The 26,190-nt window shown below is 42.1% G+C and overlaps 1 protein-coding gene across 7 annotated transcripts in view; it reads left to right on the top strand.

Annotated features, from left to right (window-relative positions):
* The window catches only part of RBMS1 (RNA binding motif single stranded interacting protein 1), a 219,116-nt gene extending 201,325 nt beyond the window's left edge, over positions 1–17,791 (top strand). For 3 of the 7 annotated variants that reach the window (XM_060257367.1, XM_060257370.1, XM_060257368.1), the window contains exons 7-14: positions 1,231–1,337; positions 2,564–2,613; positions 2,705–2,798; positions 5,816–5,866; positions 6,807–6,917; positions 8,269–8,349; positions 14,209–14,293; positions 15,109–17,791. In XM_060257367.1, coding sequence (XP_060113350.1) covers positions 1,231–1,337; positions 2,564–2,613; positions 2,705–2,798; positions 5,816–5,866; positions 6,807–6,917; positions 8,269–8,349; positions 14,209–14,286 — 572 coding nt within the window. In that variant the 3' untranslated portion in view covers positions 14,287–14,293; positions 15,109–17,791. Of the gene's footprint in view, positions 1–1,230; positions 1,347–2,563; positions 2,614–2,704; positions 2,799–5,815; positions 5,867–6,806; positions 6,918–7,860; positions 7,984–8,268; positions 8,350–14,208; positions 14,294–15,108 lie in introns of those variants that run through there. The other 4 variants (XM_060257366.1, XM_060257369.1, XM_060257365.1 and 1 more) reach the window with 2 other exon arrangements.
* Positions 17,792–26,190: the final 8,399 nt, after the last annotated feature.

Raw genomic sequence — 26,190 nt, 5'->3', positions numbered from 1 at the left:
CTTGCTTTTTGTCCTTGAGGGTTTTTTGGGTGGTGGTGCTATGGACTGCCCTTTCAGGGGAAGTCCACCTGGCCTTCTTTCTGTTTGCCTTTGGAGAAGCAGTGAATATGTAGTCCTTGCAGAAGACTTGTGAGATCACTGTAACTTGATCTTAGTTTAATGCTTCCACTGTGGTTAGGTTGTAGTTTGTTATTTTTCTGTTGATTTTTTTTCTTTACATTTTATTTGCACTGAGTGTAGTTTTTACTGGCCATTAGTTGTTCTGCAAGAATCCCGTGGCACAGAGTGGTAAACTGCAGCATTGCAGTCCAAGTTCTGCTCATGGACTGAGTTCAATCCCAGCAGAAGCTGGGTTCAGGTAGCCGGCTCAAGGTTGACTCAGCCTTCCATCCTTCCAAGGTTGGTAAAATGAGTACCCAGCTTGCTGGGGGTGAAGTATAGATGACTGGGGAAGGCAATGGCAAACCACCCCGTAAAAAAAAAAAAAAGTCTGCCATGAAAACGTTGTGAAAACAATGTCACCCCAGAGTTGGAAACGACTGGTGCTTGCACCTTTACCTTTAGTTGTTCTGCCGATGTTTCCAATCAGATGGACAGGACAGAAGTATTTTAAATCTATGAAGCAGCTTACAAATATGTCTAGAGCTATAAGCATAAGTAGGAAGGAAGTGTGCTTTCCGCTCCCGGAAATTCATTTCCCTGCTCACTTCTCAATCAGAATGTTGCCCTTGACTCAGCACTCTACAGTGCCTCAGATCCACATCTCTGTAGGGCTCCAGTACATTCCTTTGCAAGCAAATTTTCCAAAGAACTTCAGTGAGCATTTCAGCTGTGCAGAAGCATCCTCCTGTCAGTGTAGTGCTGGCCTGTCTGGAAATGAATAAGGAAGTCCTTGCAGTGTGAGAATGTATCTAAGCTCCTACCCTATGAAAACCACCGTATTGACCAAATCCTCCAAATGAACCTGACCTTGCAAGCCTATCACTCACTCAGTTCTGAATAATCCTTTTCAGCCTGGATTTTCCAAGGCTGTGACATTCTGTAAAAAAAGAAAATCCATGTACCAAGTTGGGCATCAATGTAGTTTCCAAGTTAAATGATCCGTGGAGCAAATATTTAAAGAGGATAATATCTGTCAATGTGGTGAGCAGAATTTTTTAAAATTATGGATTGTTTGGAAGTTGCATAGACTCACTCGAACGGGGTTTGGCTTGGTTGTTTTTTTTTAAGCTCCCGCGGAACCTTTGTTGTGCAAGTTTGCAGATGGAGGGCAAAAAAAGAGACAGAATCAGAACAAGTATATACAGAATGGACGAGCCTGGCACCGGGAAGGCGAGGTGAGACTTGTAAGTCCTCCTTTCAACCTTCAATGTGGGTGTGTAATGATGATGAGCACTTAAAATAATAGTTGCACTAAGTGGTCCCTGTGTTGGCATTTTGCATGTTGTGTAATAGGATCTTACAGTTTTTCAAGCCACTCAATATAATAATGTAAACACGGCAGTACATATTAATACTGCTTAAATAAATAAGGCATTCTTGTGTTCATTACAGTTTTACAGCTGAAATGTAATTTTTTGTGTGAATGTTTTGATTCTGTTCTTGCTTGTAGTTGTGTGTACGTGTTTATGCTGAACAACAACAGCAACAATAATAATAGTGTTGTCAAGTCACGATTGACTTATGGCGACTTCTCATGGGGTTTTCAAGGCAAAAGATTTGCAGAGGTGATTTGCCATGGCATGCCTTTGCTTAGCAACTCTGGACTTCCTTGGCAGTTTACCATCCAGGTACTGACTATAGCCAGCCCTGCTTGAGTGGATGAGCTCGGATGAGCTCACAGCTAATCTAGGCTAATCAGGCTGCTGTCTGGGGACAATTTGGCATCCAGAATCCTCTTTCTCCTTTGTCTGAGGACAGACAACATGCTTACCTGTGCTGCAGGAGTGAAAGGGGTTGAGCTCTCCTGGATGAATGTGGATGCCATATTGCCCCTGGACGGTCACTGGCAAAAGGGAGCAGTGGGCAGGTTCTGTCCCTTGCCATCAGTTTAGAGGTGCTGGCCACAGCTCAGCCATTGATGTCACTTTCTGATTGGTGACGCACCAGAGGCCTGGAGTCTACTACAAGAACCCCACAATATCGCAAGTCAGAATTGGGCTCTAAGGGGTATCTTCTCCATACCCTACCTGAGGCCTAAGATAAGACTGTGAGCTGTGTCAAGTATTGTCTTAGACCTCAGACATAATGGAGGAAATGCGAACATCAGCTATTTATCCTGTAGGGGTTCATAACAGAGATTAGACTACATAACTGTTCCTGGCATTGTACTGAACAGTAAAAGCCTTGCTATGCAAAAGCACCGCTGCCATAATTTCCAATTAAGAAGGGAAATGGACTGCTCACTGTGTATTATGCTAACAAAATTTTACAGAGTATAAAATTGTACCAGCACTGTAGCAGCTTTGACTATAGAAGATAAATGGAGCCGATGATGATGTTTTGGTGGTGGTTGGTGGTAATCCTTCTTGTTGATTTGTGTGCTTTCCTTCCTCTCCTAAAGGCTGGGATGACACTCACTTATGATCCAACTACAGCTGCTTTACAAAATGGGTATGTACTGGCAGACATCTAACAAATACAAACTCTTCTGAGGGTACATTATTGAAGAATTAATGAAGGTGTTTGGGTCTTTCCCCCCTAGATTTTATCCTTCACCCTACAGTATTGCAACAAACAGAATGATCACTCAGACATCCATCACACCATATATTGCTTCTCCGGTTTCTACATACCAGGTCTGTATTTTAAAGTAAGCAAATAAATGATAAGATATTTGCATCTGGTTGTTGACGTTGAATTATCACAATCTAGTCTACATTAATAGAAATTTTGTCCCATTTCTATCTGCCTATTATCATTCCTCAGGTTCTCCTTTCTCCCAGGGATAAACTAGAGTATACTGCATCCTTGAGTCTGCCGCATGGACAAGAGACCATTCTAGTGTTTGATTTTATTTTGTTTTTTTTGTTTTAAATAAAACCTTAAAATGTTGCAGGGGGCTGATCCTCCTGGGAACTGTGCTGTGGAAAGGTGAGGAGCTTCCTCTCCTGGCACCATTTTCAAGAGCAGAAACCCAGCAGTTTTGGCTCTTAAGAACAACATGGGGTGAGAAGATAAGAGCCTCCCAAACACACACACCCATGCACACCATGGTCTCCAGCAGGATCATGACCCCACAGTGTTTTGAAAAGGTTTTTTTTAAGCTCTAAAATGGTGTTGCAGTTTTGGGGAGATCTAGTTTTTTCCCCCATAGGAGCAGCCCTTGAAGGTCAGAGAGCTGCAGTGGGAGTGGGGTGGGCAGGGAATTTCCATTCCACGGACAGTCGTTTTAGTCTGGATCCACCCTAAATGTAGAAAAGTAAGAACTCAGATTCTTCTAGGTCTTAGTGTGAATTAAAAGCATTTGTGGCCAAATGTAGCACAGAAATTGATGCAGGGAGCATCATCCGGTGCAAACTGTTGCTTATGTTTAACAGTAAAACCATCAAGGAAACTGCAGGTTCCTTGCTGAGAATGTGAATAATGGCAGACAAGGTACCCTGAAAGACAACAACAAAACCAAACTTTAAAAAAAAAAAAACTGCCACAGGCCACTAGCGTTCCACACAGAGTTTGACCTCATGCTACTGTGGAAAAACCCTAGCTTCAGAGAAACCACAGTTTCTGGTGTTCAAGCTTCAGGCCTCTTGAATATCTGTTATCTTGAATAACTGTAGGCTGGGCCTACAGATGGAAAAGTCTGTGCAACCCTTCTCCCTCTGCTACCTCAGAGATGAACTCGTTCTGACTGTTGCCTGTAGAAGAAGAAGATATTGGATTTATATCCCGCCCTCCACTCCGAAGAGTCTCAGAGTGGCTCACAATCTCCTTTACCTTCCTCCCCCACAACAGACACCCTGTGAGGTAGATGAAGATATTGGATTTATATCCCGCCCTCCACTCCGAAGAGTCTCAGAGCGGCTCACAATCTCCTTTCCCTTCCTCCCTCACAACAGACACCCTGTGGGGTGGGTGGGGCTGGAGAGGGCTCTCACAGCAGCTGCCCTTTCAAGGACAACCTCTGCCAGAGCTCTGGCTGACCCAAGGCCATTCCAGCAGGTGCAAGTGGAGGAGTGGGGAATCAAACCCGGCTCTCCCAGATAAGAGTCCACACACTTCACCACTACACCAAACTGGCTCTCCTTACTACTTACATGCCTTGTAGAAGGTTCCTTCTGTCCCATGCTGGTTGGATCACCACTCGAGCATGGTAAGAAACAGTTGTTTGAGAGGGTTCTTCTTCCTAAACAACTGACAGCAACAGGGAACACGAGTAGCCTGTAAGTCTCATGTAGACTGAAGTCACCCCTAGAATCTCTTCTGTCTAACCTACGGCTGAATCTGTTGGCTTCCTGGTCCAGGGAGATGACAGATCTCCCAGGTGAGCAGTCTGCATGGGAATCTGCTCTTGGGAGGCCTTTGGCGGCTGTGTTCCTCATGCCAATCCTCATGGCTGTCATGCTGGGAGATCTCCTAAGAATGGGCCGCTTGGTTGGCAGTCAGAATTCTGCAGCTGATTGGCTCTACTTGCCTGCTAGTTCCATTGGGTCAACAAGCAGGAGTGATTGCAAACCCCTCTAAAAACTCCTGGGGATATGGCAGCAACAACAGTCAGGTCATGGGGAATGAGAAAAAAACAAGATAGATAAATACAGAGAGGAAGAAGGCAAAGAAAGGGAGAGTTTCCCTCTCTCTTTGCCAGTTGCCACAGCTAAGCTGCTGTATCTTACTATCATGTGGAAGGGGGTGAAATGTGGGGTGCATATTATAGGAACTTGCTTGTAATTTATTTAAAGCAAATGTTATTGACCCACGTGTCTGTGCAGTTACTATCCTAGTCATTAAAAAAAATCCAATGCGTCCTGCTGTGAAGTTTTTACTGTGCTCTGTTAGTTTACTCTTGAGAAAGTAACATTCAGAACAGATTCTTTTCCATTTTTCCAAAATTTCTGTCAGCTTATCATTGAACCTGAGAAATACTTTCCCCCAGTCTCTTCCAACTGTAGTTTTCACAACAGTCTCGCGTTGAAACAGCGGTACTGCCTGTTCCTTTGAACCAGAGTTTCCCTCCAGTCAAGACCAAATAAATGTTGAGTATATTTATGAGACTGAAGTTAACCTGTCATCAAAGTTGGGCATTTTAGCAGGACTCAATGTCTGATAACCTAAATCTCAGTCGGTCTAAGAAAGAGGAAACAGATGTTCCCACTTAACAGAACCACTCCCTCTTTTTGCTCTCTGAGAAAAGCACACAGAGAAGATCGCATCCTGTTCCCATGCTCTCTTTGTGACGTCATATTAGAATTGTCGGTATTCAGCTCATGGTATGCTGAGTACAAAGGAATGTCAGACTGATCAGTTCTTTCATCCTAGCTCTTCCTAAAGTGAATTTGAGGAACTGGAGCCAACACAGGCAGTACCTCTGAGGCTTCCCCCCCTTTTCTATTCCTCCGCCTCAGAATTTTTGGAAGAATTTGTCATCAATCTAAATTGTGTGCAAAATAATCATTTGAATGGTTGCACTAGTAATTATAGAAAGGAACTCAGCAAGATTACACCGTGAGTTCATCTAGGACTTTCTTGTCTTCTGTAGCCTACAGGGGGAGCCCCCGCAGGCATAGTTCAAGATCAGAATTTCCTGCAAACCTTGCTGCAGAACTATGCTAGAGTGAATCTTGCTTTAAAAGAAATGCAAACTTCTTTTATTATCTAGGTGCAGAGCCCTTCTTGGATGCAACCTCAGCCCTATATAATGCAGCATCCTGTAAGTTCGCATGTTTTATTTATTATGGGAATGTATATGCCCCTTCTCCAGATACCTGCTTTCATTTGTACATCATGTTGAATTTTTTTTTTTAAATAATAGTATTAGATAGACCAGTCAAACATTTGGAAACTAAAATGGCTGTATAGGTGTAGTCGTTACTGTTACACAGGACTTCCCTGACCACCACTGGATCTTAGTGGGAGATACGGGTTTGAGACTATCTAAAGGGATGTGTCCAGTTCTGTTTTGCTCAAGTAAGAGTTTCAGTTGTACTAGACCTTGCCACAAAAAAAAAAGAAGACGACGACATTGGATTTATATCCCGCCCTCCACTCCGAAGAGTCTCAGAGCGGCTCACAATCTCCTTTATCTTCCTCCCCCACAACAGACACCCTGTGAGGTAGATGAAGATATTGGATTTATATCCCGCCCTCCACTCCGAAGAGTCTCAGAGTGGCTCACAACCTCCTTTACCTTCCTCCCCCACAACAGACACCCTGTGAGGTGGGTGGGGCTGGAGAGGGCTCTCACAGCGGCTGCCCTTTCAAGGACAACCTCTGACAGAGCTACGGCTGACCCAAGGCCATTCCAGCAGGTGCAAGTGGAGGAGTGGGGAATCAAACCCGGTTCTCCCAGATAAGAGTCCGCACACTTAACCACTACACCAAACTGGAAGAAGAAGGATCCATGTTAGAATATGTAAGCCAAGATAAATGGTTTGGGCAGGGCCAGCCCTAGACTGTCTGGCACCCTACGCAAGGCTAGCTTCTGGTGCTCCTCTGCTCTGATAATGTCACCGAGTTGCATGAGGGGTGCCCAGTTTAGCGCCCCAAGAAGGCCAGCACCCTAGGCAATTGCCTAGTTTGCCCAGTGGCGGCTGGCCCTAGGTTTGGGATCATTATAGTTTCACTCTTAAAACTTTTTCTTTCCTTTGTAGGGTGCTGTATTAACTCCTTCCATGGACCACACCATGTCCTTGCAGCCCGCGTCTATGATAAGTCCCCTGACACAGCAGATGAGTCACCTTTCATTGGGCAGTACTGGAACAGTATGTGACGCTTCTCATAAAGCCTAATAGTACCAAAGTCACTGACTTTACCTCTTAAGAAACATGTATACTGTTGGCTTGATCTCTCATTTGTACAATTACTGGGACAGTAAATTTATTAGAAATCAATTGTTCTGTGCAAAATGTTCTCCCTCTTTGTTTATTTACTAGGGATACAGGTTTTGTTCTTTTTTTGTGTGTGTGTGTGTGTGTGTGTGTTTTATAAGTTTATTACACCCAAGTGCAAATACAGTACAACAAATAAAAACACAAATACATACCAATACATGTAATACACACCCAATCTTCCTCCACCCCACAAACATACTCCCAAAAATCCCGGGTACGAACAGAGATTCATTTATAATGTCCTATTGTTCCCATATTAATCCTTTACTTTTTACCCAACAATATATTGGTTCCCAAGTCTCTTTACATTTTTGAAAGTTGCCTTCACGTAACCTTGTCGTCATTAGGTCCGACTCCACCGCCTCCATAAGTTTGACAATAAATTCTTCTCTAGAAGGGATTTGAGGCGTCTTCCAATATTTAGCAAATAATAATCTAGCAACAGTCACAATATACATTAATACCTTAATCGTTTTTGGTGGAAGATTCTCTCTACAGATATTTAAAAGAAATAGTTCAGGGGAGTGACGAATCTTAATTTTTAGAATCTTTTGGATCCACATATTAATTGACACCCAATATTTTTTGGCAATCTCACAGTTCCACCAAATGTGAAATAATGAACCTTTAGTCTTTTTACATTTCCAACATTTGTTGGAGTAGCTGGGATATATTTTCGCTAGTCGGTCTGGTGTTAAATACCAGCGGTAAATCTTTTTTTTTTTTTAAGTGTACAGAGAACATGCCCCTGTCAATCACGTGTCTGAAGTTCAGAAACTGAATCCAGCTGCTATTTTCTCCTTTATCCAAATAGAAGGGAGAAAGGCTTGGATGCAAGGGTCTTTTCCTTCCAAAACAAGTTATCTGCACTTCCATAGCTAGTGACACTAACACTTGAGTGTACACAGCATTCAGGAGGGCATCCACCATTTGACATGTAGGTTTCTGAATTTCTTTTAATGTGCGTGTTCCTGTGATGGGGGCAAGAACTGATGAGGCCAAATGCGAATAAAGTAGAGAACATCTTGCCTCCTGGTTGTAAGAAGCATACTTGAGGGCCCTTTAAAATGTTCTAATGCTTTTTACATACTAGGAAAAATTACAAAGTTTGCTTTGGTTATAGGTATAAAATGAGTATTTTCTTAGCTCCCAGTATGTTTCCAAGACTCCATTGTTCATATTAAAGTTTAATTTTTCCTAAATATATTATCTTCCTTTGTAGTACATGCCTGCCACAACAGCTATGCAAGGAGCCTATATTCCCCAGTACACCCACGTTCAGACAGCCGGTGTTCCAGTTGAGGTGCGTATAAAGAAATATGTTCAAGGGGGGGAGTGTTTCTTGTCCAAAAATGATTGATTTCGTCATTTTATTTATTTATTTATTTAGGAGATTTATATTCTGCCCAACCCCATGAACAGGCTCGGGGGCAGATTACAACATAATTAAACAGTTAAAACAAGAGCATTAAAATGAATAAAGCAATCATTAAAACAGTTAACCTCATAGTTACAAACAGGAGACAAGAACAGTTCACAGCATTTCCAGCTGGCAAATGGAATCAAATAATATCATCATGACTGGGCCATTCATAACATCATTCATATGTTATTGACATTGCCAAAAATAACATCGCAGATTAGGTTAAGTAATTTTGTAGGTAGAAAATACTACATTAGGGTCTTTGGAAGAAAGGTAAGACTAAAAAAATAGGTGGAACAATCCACAACCAAATCTTGCAGTATTTCTGTGGGTACAGGCTTGTATAGGCAGGGAACTATTTCACAAGCTGCAGCATGGAAACCTGCCTCTTTAAATCCTGATGCTCAGAATTTCAGCCCTTTCAGAGAAACTCTATTATCTCACTCAGTTTGATGGTTTGGTTAGGTAACCTTTCTCCTCACCTAGGCCTTCATCTGAGTTCTACAGTGCAATTTTCCTGCCCTCATTAAGTTGTAAGCTTGCTGTTACCATTAGGAGAGTTCCTTTCTTCTATTTGTCTCAGTTGGCACTAAGCAGAGACAAAAGATCACCTCTGCTCTGCTCTCATGCTGACAGTATGCCATGACAACAGCACGCTTAGCCCTTTTCCCTGCCCATTTTGTGGATACCTTTTCACCCTGCCTGGGGAAAATAGTATTTTTTTTACTTATTCAGGGCCCGCCTACTCCGTATGCAAACACTTTCCTCTTTGTTTGTCGGTAGGCCCATTCTCCTGCTCTTCTGATTGTCACAGACCACCCACTTTACTATTTAGGTATATTACAAGCTGCAAGGAGTCATGGAAGGAGGCAATAAACAATTTGGAAACAGACACTCTTCTCCCTCCAGGAGTCTGGAAGTTCTCGGGACTTTACTGTGGGAATCATTTCAGTGAATGGGCCCATAGGGTTAGGGTAAGGTTTAAGGTTATGGTGCGTGTCACAGTTAGGTTTGGTTTAGCGTTATGCTTAGCTTTAGGGTTAGTATAAAGATAACTTACATATCATACTGAAATATATAGCGTTGATCGGAAAAAGTCTTGGATGCTTTTCCATTCTCCATTATTGCCTATGGGAATCATTACAGTGAATGGGACCATAGAGTTAGGGTTACAGATCGAGTCACCTAGGTTAGGGTTCGAGGTACAGTTAGGTTTAGAATCAGGTTAGAATAAGCTTACATATCATACTGAAAGGTATAGTGTTGATGGGGGAAGTTTTTGATGTTTTTCCATTCTCCATTACAGCCTATGGGAATTATTTTAGTGAATGGGCCCATAGGGTTAGGGTTATGGATCGAGTTTCAGTTTGGTTAGAGTTCAAGGTACGGTTAGGCTTAGAGGTGGGTTAGAAGTAGCTTACATATCATACTGAAAGGTATAGTGTTGAAGGGAGAAAGTTTTGATGTTTTTCCAATCTCCTTTATAGCCTATGGGAATCATTATAGTGAATGGGCCCATAGGCACTGGGTTAAGGTTATGGATCAAGTCACAGTTAGGTTAGATTTCCATATAGATCCCTCTAATTCTTTTTTGTTTGATTCTCAGTACTCCATGCTTCTGGAACGTGTTCATCAGGACATATTTTGCGGGGGGGGGGGGGGGGGGGGAGGGAGCAAAGTTTAATTTACAAACTCATATGTTCTACAACTCCCCAGAATATGTAGAAACTCCTACCTTGTTTACAGGTCTGACCTGGTTTTGCTGCTGTCGTAATTGATATGAGCCTCCCACTTTGTTATTAAGCAGGGCGGCAGTTTTGTATGATGAAATGAGACAGTCCTATTGACAAAATTATGAATCCCAGAGACATTTACCCTCTGTACACTCACAGTTGGTAACTTAGACAAGCTGTGACGAGCCACACATCTAGATTCAACCCTTGCCTCTAATGGCTGGATGATATAGTGGGCCCAGGAGGTAATAAACACTTACCTGAGGGAAAATATAGTTCCAGCTGCTTTAAAAGAAGTGGTTGTGAAATTTCTCAGCCTGAGCCCAAATGACATAAATAATTTCTGTTTGGTGGCTGGTGTTTCCTTGGGCAAATTACTTGAGCAAGTGGTGGCTATGGAGTTTCAGGCAGTACATAAGAACATAAGAGAAGCCATGTTGGATCAGGCCAATGGCCCATCCAGTCCAACACTCTGTGTCACACAGTGGCAAAAAAATTTATACATACACACACACTGTGGCTAATAGCCACTGATGGACCTCTGCTCCATATTTTTATCTAAACCCCTCTTGAAAGTGGCTATGCTTGTGGCCGTCACCACCTCCTGTGGCAGTGAATTCCACATGTTAATCACCCTTTGGGTGAAGAAGTACTTCCTTTTATCCGTTTTAACCTGGCTGCTCAGCAATTTCATCGAATGCCCACGAGTTCTTGTATTGTGAGAAAGGGAGAAAAGTACTTCTTTCTCTACTTTCTCCATCCCATGCATTATCTTGTAAACCTCTATCATGTTACCCCGCAGTCGATGTTTCTCCAAGCTAAAGAGTCCCAAGCGTTTCAACCTTTCTTCCCCAGTCTTGGAGGAAACATTGTCTAGAGCCATTTCTTCTATCTATTTATCTGGTTTGGGATGAAAATGGTCTTGGTAACCCTGACCGATGATCTTCCTAAGGAGAGTGACAAGGAAGTGCGCCCCTGTTGACTCTTTTGTGCCTGTCAGCTTTTGATACCATTGACCATGGTATTAATCTGAAGAAGCTGTCATGGCTGAGAGGGGGAGAGACCATGCTCTGCTCCAGTTGTTTATTTGGCTGACTTATTCCACGGAAGTGTTGTGGAATGCTACTTTTCCCTGTGTCATTCATTCTGAGGGGTCCCATGTGGGTCTATTTCTTCCCCTCCTCTTCCTTCTGCTGTTTAACATATGCATGAGACTACTGGGAGAGAGAATTCAGAGATTTTGAGTGAGTTGCCATCAATATGTGGAAGACACCCAGCACTGTTTCTCCTTAACCCCTGAGCCAGGTGGGTCTGTGGGAGTCCTGAATAGGTTCCTGGAAAAGGTAATGGAATGGATGAGGGGAAGTAAACTGGAACCCAGGCTGTTGCTTAGTGACAACGCCACTTGAGATCTAAGGAGTCAGCCTGTCCTGCAAGGCATTGCATTCCCCATAAAGTAACAGGTTTGTAGTTTTGGGGTGCTGCTGAATTCTGTTCTGTGGTTGGAAGCTCAGGTCTCCTCTGTGGCATTTGGCATCAGCTTCAGCTGATGTAAGAGCCCCGTGGTGCAGAGTGGTAAGTTGCAGTATTGCAGTCCCAAGCTCCTTTGCTCATGTCCTGAGTTCAATTCTGGCAGAAGCTGGGTTCAGGTAGCCGGATCAAGGTTGACTCAGGCTTCCATTCTTTCGAGGTCAGTAAAATAAGTACCCAGCTTGCTGGGGGGGAAGTGTAGATGACTGTGGAAGGCAACGGCAAATCACCCCGTAAAAAATCTGCCATGAAAACGTCATGATGCCATGTCACTCCAGAGTCGGAAACGACCGGTGCTTGCACAGGGGACTACCTTTACCTTTTTTTCTTCCGTGATATGGCAGCTACCCCGGGCTTTTTAATTTTTGTAGAAAAAACCCAGCAGGAATTCATTTGCATATTAGGCCACACACCCTGACATCACCATTGTTTCACACAGGGCTTTTTTGTGTAGAAAAAGCACAACAGGAACTCATTTGCATATAGGCAACACCCCCTGATGCCAAGCCAGCCAGAAATGCGTACCAGTGCATCCATGCTCCGGTAGCATCCAGGTTAAATTACTGTCACATACTCAATGTGATGCTGTCTTTGAAGACTGTTTGGAAACTTCTGTTGGTCAAGAATATGACTGTTCTGAGGCTGGATACGTGGATTGTATCTTCCCTGTACTAAGAGATCTACATATGCTGCACATTTGTTTCCAGGCACAATTCAAAGTGCTGATTCTTGCCTTTAAGGCCCTAAATGGCTTTATACTGGGATATGTGAAGGAGCCCTTCTTCCCATATTGAGAGTCTCCTCTCAAACCCTGCACTCTGCTCCTGCATCCAGAGTTAAGGCAGTTAGTAACCAAAGAAATGGCTTTTTCAGTGGTAGCACCTTGCCTTTGGAATGCTCTTCCTCTTGAGGCTTGCTTGATGCCTGCTTTTCTTTCTTTCAAGCATCAGACTTAAACATTTCCCTTTACCTAGCTTTTTAAACTAAGGGGTTACATCTTTCTTTTTTAGTTGTTTTACAGTTTGTTCATAGCCTGATTTAATATCATTTTAGAATGCTCTATTAGATGCTTTTAAGTAGGGATGGGCACAAACCTTCCCGGGACCCTAAATTTGCAACTAAAATCACATGCGTCTTGGTTTGTGGTCCCTGTAACTTTGCCTCAACGACCCTCCCACAACCCTACACATGGTTTTCTGAGGTTCAGACATTTTGTGGTGGGACATGTCAGCAGTGCCTGTGGCAGAAACACTGGCACTGATCAGTTACAATTGTCAAAGCAGTGTTGGGGAGGGGGGGCTGGATGAACTTCTGCAGCCCTGGAAACACCAGTAGTGGCCCTCAAAAGCTCGGCAGGCAGCACTGGGGTGACGGGCTGTACTTTTAAGAAGCTCAGAAGCGCTGAACAAATAGCTGAAGGACTGAGAGGGGTTAATTCTTCACAGAAGCCAGAGAGCCTTGAGTGACAGGCTGTTCCAAGCAACCTGATTGGTAAGCATCAGCTGAGCAGAGAAAGTCTTCTGCATACTGAGGAGCGATTCAGTCAGATTGACTTAAGACAGTTTAGGGAGTAATTCAATTCTAAGCAGGTCTATTTAGAAATAAGTCCTACGTTATTCAATACGACTTACTCCCAAGAAAGTGTTTTTAGGATGCTTGCACAGCGCTAGATCCAGATGGCCTTAAGAGAACTCTCTTGCCAGTAAAAGAGCTCCTGTTCTGATATATCCCCCCAGTTCACATGCAGTTGTTGTTTTCCATCAGCAGCAGGTGCACTATGTGTTAGTTAGAAGGAAAGACACAGAGGAAATGGAATTGGCTGTGATTTCCCATGAGAGAACTTTCCTGGGGGCACCTATTTGGGGGACTGTAACTCAGCCCCCCTAAATCCAGTCTTCACCAAACGTGGAGGGCAAGTAGAGGACAGTCAGCTGTGAATTTGGCATCTCTAGCCTGCAGTGTGGAATGTCCCTACCGTATCATGAAACCTCACAAAACAAACCAGTTTGGTAAATAGGAAGGTCCATGAAGGGTTGTGGTTCATGTGGCCCTACAAACGAAAACAAAGCTCCATCTTCCCAGTTCATGTCCATCCCTACTTTTAAGCCTTAGCTTATCTTTAGTGGTCGTTTTTATTGGTGTGTCTTCCATTATTATGGAGTTGGACTGTTTTATTAGCATTTTTTTTTCTGATTGTTTTATTATTCTATGCTTGGTTTGTTTTATTGTTGTGAACTGCCTCAGGCAGTTCTGGAGAGTGGCATACACATTTTCTAAATACATAAATCTTGCCACAATAAATCTTGTGCGAAATATTAGAGAGGATTTTTTGTTGCTTGTGTCTTACATATAAATCACCATAGTAATATTTATTTAATACATACTTCATTATTGATCATTTCAGGAAAGCCTGGAAACAAGAATTAGCTCCACTTTTCCTAGTCCAGTCTCATGCTTACGTTTTTTTGTTCTACAGGAAGCCAGTGGTCAACAGCAAGTTACAGTAGAGACGTCCAGTGATCATTCTCCATACACTTATCAACAAAACAAGTAACTGTGAGGTAAATGTGAAAATAAATTTCAAAATGAGCCTGCCAGGCATTATATGTATAGAAACGGTATATGAGGTGACCTTTCCTTTTGTGAAGCTAGTTTGATTTTTGAACTTTTGTACTGTGACATCCTGAGTAGCTGCTCAGTATATTTGGTACAGTGCCAGCAACTCACACTGTTTACCTGAAAGAAAGACTATTTTTTACTCAGCAATGTCACCAAGAAAAATATGGGATCATCTTAAATTCACATACAAGTTACAGCTGTGAATGGGTATCTTTTTTTTTTTTAAAGGGATTGCCTTGCATTGAGATTCATCTTCCTTTCAGGTAAATGTGATACCATTTGAAAAGGAAATAGGTTGAATTCTGCATACTATCCATGGAACACAATAATAACATAGCAGTAAAAACTCTCGTGCTAGTGTGGAATATGCACATTTTTATGAAAGACCAGAAAAGGGTTTGCAAGTGGGAAATTCACTGCTAAAGGACAAAGTAATGTCAAGCATAGCAGCAGTTTCGGTAATATAAAAGAACCAAGTGTACAAAGCTGCTTCTAAGCACAGACTGTGGTCTCTACATTCAACTGTATATGTAATGTTCTTTGAATGGTTTAAAAGTGATCCTCCATCTACCCTCCTCACAAGGTGGTTGTTAGAGTAAGATACAGGAGTTAAGAACAGTGTGCTACTTGAGATGCTCATTGGGAGAAGTGAGGTATAAATATCTAAATAAACAGAAGACCTTCTACACCAGCTTGATGCTGAGGAATGAGGAAAATAGAATTGTATGATCCTTTTCTCTCTCACTCTCTTTTTCAGATATGTGGTGTTGACCTTGCCTAGAGAAGGATGCAAAGGCTGAAACAATCATGGATTTTACTGATCAATTGTGCTTTAGAAATTATTGACAGTTTTGCACAGGTTCTTGAAAACGTTATTTATAATGAAATCAACTGAAACTATTTTTGCTATAAGTTCTATAAGGTGCATAAAGAAAAAGAAAAAAATCCTTAAATTCATCCTAGTAGCTGTTTTACCCTTCCCCCTCCCCAAACAGGTTTATTTTAGTAAGAAAATTTTTATCAAGTGTTATGACGCAAAAAAATAAAATTAAAAAAAAAAATCTGGCCATGCACAGATCGCAATGGAGACATGTTCATGTGCATGACAGAAGCTGTCTCTTGGTTTTTATTTTTATTTTGTGTTAATTTTTTTTTAAATGTGTAAGATTTTTTTTTGTTTTTTGAAGTTAAACTAGTAAAACATCCATGCTGATGGTCTGTGCTTGCTGTGTGAGTGTCGATATAGCACAGTGTTGCCGTTGTAGTGTCTGTTTTTTCATAGCTTTCTGGGTTTTTTTTTTTCCTTTTAAGGTAGTGTGAAGTGTCTTATCCTTTTTTCTATAAATTCCAATTTGCCTTAACTCTTTTAATGCTGTAGCTGTTTCAGTACGTAGTCCAAACTTAATGGTATAGAATGCTTTTTGACCAAATGATGCTGGTCTATTATGCCTTGTAAAACAGCAGGGTTAGGGCTTTTAAGAGGTAGTGGATTAAAAATCGCTGAAAAAAATCTGGCTTTTTAAACCGTGTAGTAGGTGTTTTTAATGACTTTTTTTTTCCTCTTGCGCGTAATGTAAGGTTGTGAAATGCAAGATTTGGGATGGGGGTGGGCAGGGAAATGTTTTGTGTGAAACACATTTTCGACTAGGGGAAATTTTAATAGGATAAATCGTTTGTAAGGCCTTATGCCAATAGTTTTCCTCTGATAGTTAGAAACTCTGCTGTATGATGCAATGTAAAAAAAAAAAAAAGAAGATCTTTTTGCCTTTTTCCAGAAGCTAATTGATGTTCTAGTTTTAGGGTGGGGGAGGGGAGTTCGGGGCGGGAAATCTGCCGAATGTTTCTGTCCTTCCTTTCTTGTAATGATAGTGCTTTAGAATGATGCTATGCTGAGACCTAACAAATAGAAGCATTTGCTTTTACAGCAAAAAAAAAAAATAATAAGGCAAAAGCTAAAGGAATTCTTTGCAAACATAAGCTGAGATGTAAGTAGAAAACATACTAGATTGGGTACTAGCTCTCTATATTAGGTAAATAAAGACTTGGCACTTTTTAAAGGTAACTTTACCAAAGAACAAAGAGCCAGTAACCAATAATTCTGATTTGTCTCAGCCGTTATGTCTTCTGTACTCTTTTTATTTTTTATTTTTGCCGGACCAGTTTGCGGTTAGAAGAATGTGCCTTTTTTTGTACATTTGCATTTAGGTTTTATAATTTTTAATTGATGTATGGACACACACACAAACGAAAAAAAAAAAAAAAGCATGAAGGAAGACTTGGATCCAAGCAGTGCCACGCTTTACATCATCACTACAAGTGTTAAGTGTAAAGATTTAAAAAAAAAATTTTGAAACTATGAAATTCCTGATTTCATGAATACACTGTTATTTGTACTTTTTACATATTAGATAAACTCACTGCTATATTAAAGCTCATTTTTATTATGAACGCATGTATATTAAATCAAACGGTAAATTAAGTTGTCTTCCAAAAACTGTGTACTTGTCTGGTCAACTGTGTGTGATCAGTTATCTACCTCAAGGCTTCTTTCCTTTTGTAATGGGACAGGTTGCTGGCCCTCCCTGTTTCCACAGACCAAATCATCCTAGCTCAGGAGCTAGGGCCGAAGCAATTCTTTCTTTTCACTTTTTTTTTTTTAAGTTTTTAAATTTTATGTGAGCATTCAAGTACAGATGTCAGTGACATTTCATAGTTTCAAAAGTCAATGCTGCTCTGAAAAGTGTAGATTCTAGTAAATTACATAGTCATAAGAGATGTGTTTTTGTTTCTTTTGTATTTTGTTGTTTTTTTTAAAAAAAAAAAGATAAAAAGTTGTGGTATTATTGGTTCTATGCTCCCTGGAATATTACTGCTTTGTTAAAGTTCAGACGTCTTGCAACATGGTTTCCTATAGCTGGTATATTTCTGGGAGTGGGGGGGGGGAAGGGGTTGTTTGCTATTTGATATTTTTTTCAATTAGCTACAAAAATTGGGTTAGAAGGAGGGAATAGATGCTGCTAGAAACGTCTGAACTAAGTGCCATACTCATTATCTGGGTAAGATTTGCAAAATGTAACCTCTGTACATAAGAAAAAAAAATCAGTTACTTAAACATCACATAGTAGACAGCCATTAAATTATAAAAAAAAAATAATTTATGAAGAAAGACCTTTTGTACAGATTGAAAAAAAAAAGATTTTCATAGAGATATCTATATGATCAAGAGAGTTAATTTTTTATTTTTGTTTTACTAGTGCCACAACCTTGCCAGTGGTAACTTATTTGTCCGGTTCAAGATAAACTCTGTCATTTTGTTTCCTAGAACTTGTTGTTAAAATGCCAAAAGACATTTTTGAACTGTACATTTGATTAGATTGTTAGCTTTTTTTCTGTTTTATTTCTTTTGAAAACTTTTGAATAAAAAAGATCAAAACATTAAACATGGGTTTTGTTTTTGCTTTGTTTGTGTAGTGCTGGGGTAAAGTAGCTTATAGTTAGACTTCAGTGTTACCAAAGATCCGTTACTTTCATTTGACTGGGTTTTCTCATGTTTTCTTGAGATGGATATTAACTTTCTCAGAATGCATTGTATTTTTGGGGAGGGAAGGATTATTCAAATTGAGCAGCTAACTTGCATGTAGTCAGTAGTAGCTGGCTTTTCTTGAAGGTCCATAAATACAGTGCTAGGGGTCTGAATGAATAAAGTATCTAGAAGCAGAATAAAGTCGTAAAAAGTCTGTCATAAGGTAGGTTGAATTGGTTATGTATGTGGAGGATTCTTTCCCTCTTTCTTGCTTGCGGCGATCACCAATGCTCACCTCACATGAATCCATGAAGCTGCCTTATATTGAATCAGTCAATAAAAGTCAGAACTATGTACCAGGGCTTTTTTGGTAGAAAAAGCCCAGCAGGGACTCATTTGCATATCAGGCCATACCCCCAATGCCAACCTAGCCGGAACTACATTCCTGTGTGTTCCTGCTCAAAAAAAAAAAAGCCCTGCTATGTACTCAAACTGGCAGCAGCTCTCCCCAGCTTCAGGCAGAGAGTTTCACATCATCTACTACTCAATCCTTTTAATTGGAAATACTGGGGATTGAACCTGGGACCTTCTGCATGCCAAGCAGATGCTCTGTCACTGAGCCACAGCCCTCCCACACCCCTCAGTTTACATGAGGAAGCTGCTTCAGGCCTGACCAAACTGCATCTGTAATAATCCCGTTCTGTGGGTGATTGTCAAGTGTATTATGATGGGCGACACACTGCTTATTCAGGAAGTCAGCCAAGGTAGAAGGAATTGACTGATTTATTTGATTTGATTTATATCCCATCCTCCCCGCCGAAGCAGGCTCCGGGCGGCTCACAATTCAAAATCACAACAAACAATTAAAATCAATACATATTATAAAATTACACACTCAGTAGTTAAAAACAGACATAATTAATTTGGTGCTAATCTCTTCGATATTATATGAATCTGGACTCTCTGAATGCATTGTGAGAGTGTGCTCCATAAAGCAAATTTTGCAGTGCTAATTCAGTTAACTTACTTCAGCTTCCAGGATGGGAATGTCCAGGATGGATGAGTTAGGAGATGGTTTCTTTATTCATGTTCTCCAGTCTCAGAATGACTGAAGTGAAGGGTCTTCTTTAAGCCTCTATTTCTGCATGTGAGTATCAGATGGGCCTTTTTTTCGTCTTCCATGCCTAACATTGACTAGTGACAAATCTGCACCCACCTTCTGACTGCTCTAAATATGTTCAGTTAGACTTGCTTGGTAGGCATGAAACAGAGTAAGCCTCATTGAATAATTTGGGTTTTGCTACTGAGAGGATCTGTTACTGCTCCCTTTGTCTTCATCCCCAAACTAGTCTCACAGAAGTCCCTCCAGCTGTGAGGAGAACATTTCAGAGAAGACAGTTGCACCAGGCAAACCTCTTAAATTTCTATTACATATATCCCAGCAGGGTTGCCATACTGGCCTGTTCTAACTAAGGTAAGCATGTACTCAGTAGGTAAAGACACAGATATATACGTATGTATGCACATGTGAAGCTGAACAGCAGAAGTGCACTTGGAGGAAGGGCCAAATAAAAATGCAATTCATAGAAGGGCCCAAACCTAGCTTTCCATAATGTAGATCTGTGGCACCATAGAGTAGAGCATGCATGAAAACAAGGAACAGTAAAAGCAATAATTGATCCACTTGGGATGGGTGTGGACACTAACAGCAATGATGAACTAGCCAAGGAGCATGGCTCTGAATAGTGCATAAGCCTGTAAGGAGCTATCATTTCTGTAGCGGTCTGACCATCTGCTTTCTCTATTGAGTGCAAACCAGTTATGCCGATAAAGGTGTGATATTGATTGGTTGATTGAGTGCGAACCAGACAGTCTCCAACCTGCATGTGAATTCCAACTTGGCAGCTTCTTGTTGGAGTCTCCCTTTGAAATTCTTCTGCAGTAAACCTTATAGTCCCCATTGACAACAGTCTTATATCCATGACTGGACTTTTTCCCAAAGAGCTCATAAGGGCTAAAGGCAGCAGGGAGTTGCTATTTGTTGGACCAGAAAGCTGGCTGCATTTAGAATTGCAGATGATATACAACACAGGTGTGGGAATACCTGCTGAGACTGAGGATTTCATGTGCTTCCTAATATGCCATAACAATAAAGCCTAACTGTTCTCGCAGGCATACTTTATTTCAAAATCAGCGTCAGAACTCCTTGACATCTTATGTCTTGAAAGCTCCTTGGGGAGAAGTTTCCTTTGGAGTTCAGTGACTCCCTGAGACAAGCTCCTGGGGAGCTTATGCTATAACTTCCTAGGAAAAACTTACACCGAAACTTTTTAATTTTTTGCAATAAATAAAAAACTTTGAAGATTACATGTAACTCTTTCAATTGTGCTGCAAGATAGGTAAAATCCATACAAATTTTGATCTTACTGCTTTCTCCTTTATCTGAGAATAATAACATAAGAGAAGCCATGTTAGATCAGGCTAATGGCCCATCCAGTCCAACACTCTGTGTCACACAGTGGCAAAAAAATTATATATATATATATATACACACACACACACACACACACACTGTGGCTAATAGCCATTGATGGACCTCTGCTCCATATTTTTATCTAATGCTACTGCCAACATGGTATTTCTATATATAAAAGACAAGCCGTGTTGCCATTGACTTACCTTCCATTGGCTGAGCTGCATGTTGCTCAATCTTGACAGAGCAACCCCACCCTCCAGCCCCAAAACAGACGAGGATTGGGCCACTGGGGAAATTGCCTTCGCCAATGACTCACTTTTCTCTCAGTGGCTGTTGCTAGACAACCGTAGTATTCCAAGCTTGGATCTTGTCAGTAAAATGGGGGAAGCCCTTTCCATGCCTATGTTGGCCTTTGAGGGAGAACTCATTGGAGTTAGTCCTGACTAGGGTTGCCAACTCCAGGTTGGGAAATTCCTAGAGATTTTGTGGTGGAGTCCAAGAAGTCAGAGTTTAGGGAGGGGCGAGGCCTCAGCTGAATATAATGCCATAGAGACTATACTTCAAAGCAGTTATTTTCTCCAGGGGGAGAGAGATATGTTGTCTGGCGTTCAGATACTAGAAGATCTGCAGGCTGCACCTGGAGGTTGACTACCCTAGGCTGGCAGCACCCTCTGGATGACTTGATGCCACTTGACTGGCATGACTTAACTAGCCTGGCTGCTTGCTCCTGTTCAGCAGCAGCCCCCTTATGACAGCTTGTGTGGCATAGCAGTTCGTGCTTCAGAGCAGGGTCTGCCAGACCCATGTTCTTGCTGTAGAAGCTCACTGGGTGGTTTTGGACCAATCACAGATTTTCAGACTAATCTACCTCACAGGGTTGTTGTGTATATCAAAAGGGGGAGAGGAGGAGGATGTAATCTGTTTTTGGTTCCCGCTGTGGAGAAAGACTCCTTTTCCTAGGTAGGGGCAGCAAGGAATGGAGAGGAGATGGAAAGCTGAAGTCAGAGGGGCAGATAAAAGTAGGTTGATGGTTGGCTGAGAAGGAGATAGAGTTGCCAACTCCAGGTTAGGAAATTCTTGGAGATTTGAAGAGTGGAATCTAGAGAGGGTGGGGCTTGAGGAGGGGTGGAACCTCAGACAGGTACATCATAGACTCCACCCTCCAAACCAGTCATTTCCTCCTGGGGAACCACTGTTGCCAATCTCCAGGTGAGGACTGGAGATCTCTCAGAATTACAACTACTGTCCAGATGGCAGAGATCAATTTCCCTGGAGAAAATAACTGCTTTGCAGGATGGACTCTGTCATTATACCCTGCTGAGGTCACTTGCCTCCTGCTTTGGTCCCTACTGTAGAGAGAGAGATTACTTTTCCTAGGTAGAGGTTGCATAGGTAGAGGTTGCAGAGTGGCCATACTGTGCCTTGGGAGCCACATATGGCTGTATCACACATAATTTGCTGCTGTCGGAGGTTGAGGAAAAACTAAATACAGGTTTACTCTCAAATAAGTGTGATTAACATCAGGAGATTAACATCTGAGCACTGACCCATAGATAGGCGACTTTTTCTGCCATGTGTGAAGCGGGAAAGGAGGGGGATATAGGCAAGCTTGCAAGCTTTTCTCCTCCACCACAAAGGTCACCTGGAGACCTAGAGCGGGGAAACAGCACAAGAGCCAAGGGAGCCACTAGAAGGAGGGACAGGATTAAACAGGGTGACACAGGATTCCCTTTAGTTTCATAGCTCTTGTAGGAGCTGTATTTACTAACCATGGTGTCAAGGCAAAGAGAGATGAATTATTATGCAAACAATGATCACTGATTTATATGGTGCATGTGTGTTTCCTTCTCCCACTGATGCCAAAAAACAATTCCCTAACCTTTCCCTATGCTGGGAACTGTTATTCCCAGCTTTTGTTTTTTCAAAAGTCTCCTTCTAGCATGGCAGTGTTGTAAAATGCATGCATAGGTATTTTATCTTTCTGTGCAAAGTATTAAGAGTTTTAATGAAGATGTGTGTGTGATATTTGTTTATGTCTTGCTGTTCTCAAACATCTGACTTTATTCCATGTGGCTCTTACATTAAGCGAGTTAGGCCACCCCTGCTCTATGTTATACAATAACACAACCAGGCTGGGCCAAAAGAGACAGATCACGCCACAAGCACCCGCTGATGCTAAACGCCGAGAGGCTGAATATGACAGGAAAAGGCAGCAAGAATGCACTGCAGATGAAAGGAATGCTGAGCTTCAGAGTCTGCATGATCGTTGTCATGCTCTAACGCTAGAGCAAATTGACACTTACGGTAAGTGCCCAAGGCCAGGGCACTCACCCAGAGCCTCTTTCTAGAGCCCATTGTATTTACTCTCACAATGGGTCTTATTCCTAGTCATAGATATATTCTGATAACTTTGTTGGCACATTGGGCTATGACGGGGCCAAAAAAAAAATAGCAATGGTGGAAGACCTGGGTGTATCTCAGGCCTGTCGTCTGCTAAGGCTCACGCACTGGTGGAAGATCCATTGCTGGCCCTTCCTTCCCTGTGTTTCTGGTTGGGATGTTTTTTTGACGGTGAGGTTGTTTGGCAGCATTGGAGAAATCAGAGACCGAGAGAGGTGTGATGTGTTCTTTCTACTACTACTGAGTAACTCTCCCATTGAAAAATGGAAGGTCACACCAATATCCTCCCTGACGGGGAGCCTGTTGCGCAACCTGTTTCCCAACAAAAAAAAAGACAACTGAGTCACTTGCTGGGCTTCTGTGGGCCTCAATAAATTTGTTAGAGTAGGCAGGGTCAAAAATAAGTGTAGCTTCACTGTTTCCTTAGCTGCCTTTCCTGTTGGCAAATGACACGCCTGCAACAATGCAAGCGTTTCTCAGGAAATCCATCTTCCGATGACAGACAAGCTCCCAGAAGACACAAAGCATGACTAATGCACTTTTTGGCTCCGCAGGACTGACTAGGCCAGAGTGGGTGTGATCAGATAAACAGGATACAGCGGCATTCTGTTGCTGCTACCGCCATGTGCCTCATTATTTTCCAGTGTAGGGATTAGGGTTGCCAAGTCCAATTTAAGAAATATCTGGGGACTTTGGGGGTGGAGCCAGGAGACATTAGGAGTGGAGCCAAGATCAAGGCTGTGACAAGCATAATTGAACTCCAAAGGGAGTTCTGGCCATCACATTTAAAGAGACGGCACACCTTTCCAATGCCTGCCTTCCATAGGAAATAATGAAGGATAGGGGCACCTTCTTTTGGGGCTCATAGAATTGGACCCCCTGGTCCAATCGTTTTGAAACTTGCGGTATATTTTGGGGAGAGGCACTAGATGCTATACTGAAAATTTGGTGCCTCTACCTAAAAAAACAGCCCTCCCAGAACCCCAATACCCACGGATCAATTCTCCATTATTTTCTATGGGAATAAATCTCCATAGGGAACAACAGAGTTCCCAGCAGACATTTCCCTCCCCTCCCCCTGCTTTCTGACGACCCTGAAGCGGGGGGAGGGCCTCCAAACTGGGGGATCCCCTGACCCCACCTGGGGATTGGCAACCCTAGTAGGGATACAGTCTTGCAAGCGGAGCTGCCAAGCTTCTGGTGTGACCTGGAGATCTATTTGAATGATCACTTATCTTTAGATTATAGAGATAAGTTCCCCTGGAGAAAATGGTGGCTTTGGTGGGTGGAATCTATGGCATTATTCCTTGCAGAGATCTCTGCCCTCCCCAGTCTCCACTCCCAGATCTCCAGGAATTTCCAAATCAGGAGTTGGCAATCCCATTTGCAAACCCCATTTCTAGCCATGCTGGAACTTGGAAAGTTTCTCATCCATCCTGGGTGTTTGGCCAGCAAGGCTCCTCTTTCCTGCACTCCAGGTTTACTTCCATTCTGGGTATTTCTGCTGCCACCATAGACAGTGAACCAGAGGGAATTTCCACTGGATTGTCTGAAGCCCCTTTGCCATTTAAAGGATTCACCTTGTTTAAGCATCTCCCGTTTTGTTCTCTGTAGCTTCTGTGAGGACTAACACCCCTGCACTCTGAGGGGTGAAGAGATTACGGTAACTGCTGGAGCCTGCTTAAAATGGCAGATAAATGGTAACTGTAGAATTACCTGAACAAGTGGGCTTCTCCCTCAAGTCCAGGGGCTAAATAGTCCCCCCCCCCTTTGTGGATTGTGGGTTCTCATGTTTCTTCCTGTCCTACAAAAGGAAAGTCTGTCCTATCTCTTTAAACCTCCCAAAGTTTGTGGCTTCAGAGTGATTAGCCTAGGTGAGACCCTGGCTGTCTTTGTTCTTTCCTGGCCAGAAACTTCTGCATATCTATGGTGCTAGATACATCTGTGCTTGGGAATCAGCTCCTCTGCACTGACTCATCTCTTCCCTTATGGATCTGTTAACCTGCAAGAAATATCTTTATGACCTCTGAGCCTGTACAGAATGCAGATATTATTATTACAAACTTTTGTGTGAATTTGGGGGTGTAAGGCATTAACAGCTTATGTTCCCAGCATCCAACGCTAAGTGTTCAAAGTGAACTTGCTTCACAATGCCTCGTCTGAGTCTGGTTGAAAGGAAATATAGCCAAGCTTGAATAGCAGGAGTACGTCAGCCATGGATAACAGTGCTGTTGCCTTCTGTACTATAAGAGAGAAAAACAGTAACAGTAAAGGAAACCATGAAGTGGGGCTGGTTGAAGGAGGTGGAAACAGCTGATACTGAATGGTGAACTTCAGTGGTCATTGTAGGGGAAGCAAGCTTGTTATGTTTCCTTACATTGTTCACAGTGGCCAGGTAAAGTGTGACTTGTCATTTGTTAGTGAGGGAAACATATTCACAGGCTCTACTGTCTGAAGCTTTACTCCCAATAATTTGAAAATTTGGCCCAAAGATGAGCCATTTTATAGGAAAATATTAAAAAGTGAAGAGATTGTTGTGGTTGGAGAAGGATATTGCTTTAGTTTTAAAAAGAAGAGTTGTTTGTTTTTTAATCAGTTCCAGTCGGTAGGAATATTTTGCTGATGAAATAATGCTGCAACTATCTCTGGGAAAACGGTTCAGGACGAAGAGAACACACCATGGCTTGTATTTCAGCCAGTGGATGTGAATCTCATTGATTCCAGATGGTAGTCACGTGACCAGCACTAGTCTGCACAAAGAGAGATCCTTTTATGAAAGCTGCTGTGAATTTAACATAAATACGGGGACTCTCCAGGGACATGTAAAAGCTGCTCTTCTCAAAAGGCCGCCTTTGCCTCTAGGGCTGCAAATCCCAGAACTGTCTTCATTTTCATAAGAGTGCAGGTTTTCCTCTAAGCTATTTCAGGAATAAGGAGGAGGGAAGGTAGTGGGAACAAATGCATTCTCTTCTTCCCCAGAAAGGGAATAGGCCTGAAAGTCTTTATACTCACTTACCACTAGAGGGCAACTTCCTTTTATTAAAATTCAACAAGGAAGCTATTTGTATATTTATATGTCTGGAATATATATTTAGAGCCCTGTAGTTAGATTTGGGGGTAGGGGGGGGTCATGGTCTTCTTATAAGGCCAGAATGTCACCTTCCAGTCTTTCCAGAAATTTGATTTATCCATCTCAAGCTGAATGGGAAAGGGCAGTCTTAGTTTTTTTAAACCATGAGATCGGAAGCGTCAGAATTGTTTTTAGCTAATCTGGAATGCTTGCTTGCTGTTTCTGTCATGACTTTTGGTTCTACAACAGATCCAAGAAGCCGATTATTCACTAAAAGAAATTACAGTCTTCATGAAATGTAACCTGCGTGGGTCTTTTAATGTTTGTTATTCAGTATTACATAAAAACTGCAAAATTCATGCTAATAGAA

This window comes from Heteronotia binoei, chromosome 16, assembly GCF_032191835.1.
Source record: "Heteronotia binoei isolate CCM8104 ecotype False Entrance Well chromosome 16, APGP_CSIRO_Hbin_v1, whole genome shotgun sequence".
Lineage (NCBI taxonomy): Eukaryota > Metazoa > Chordata > Lepidosauria > Squamata > Gekkonidae > Heteronotia > Heteronotia binoei.
Note: the sequence above shows the minus strand (reverse complement) of the source record. Positions and strands in the feature narration are given on the sequence as shown.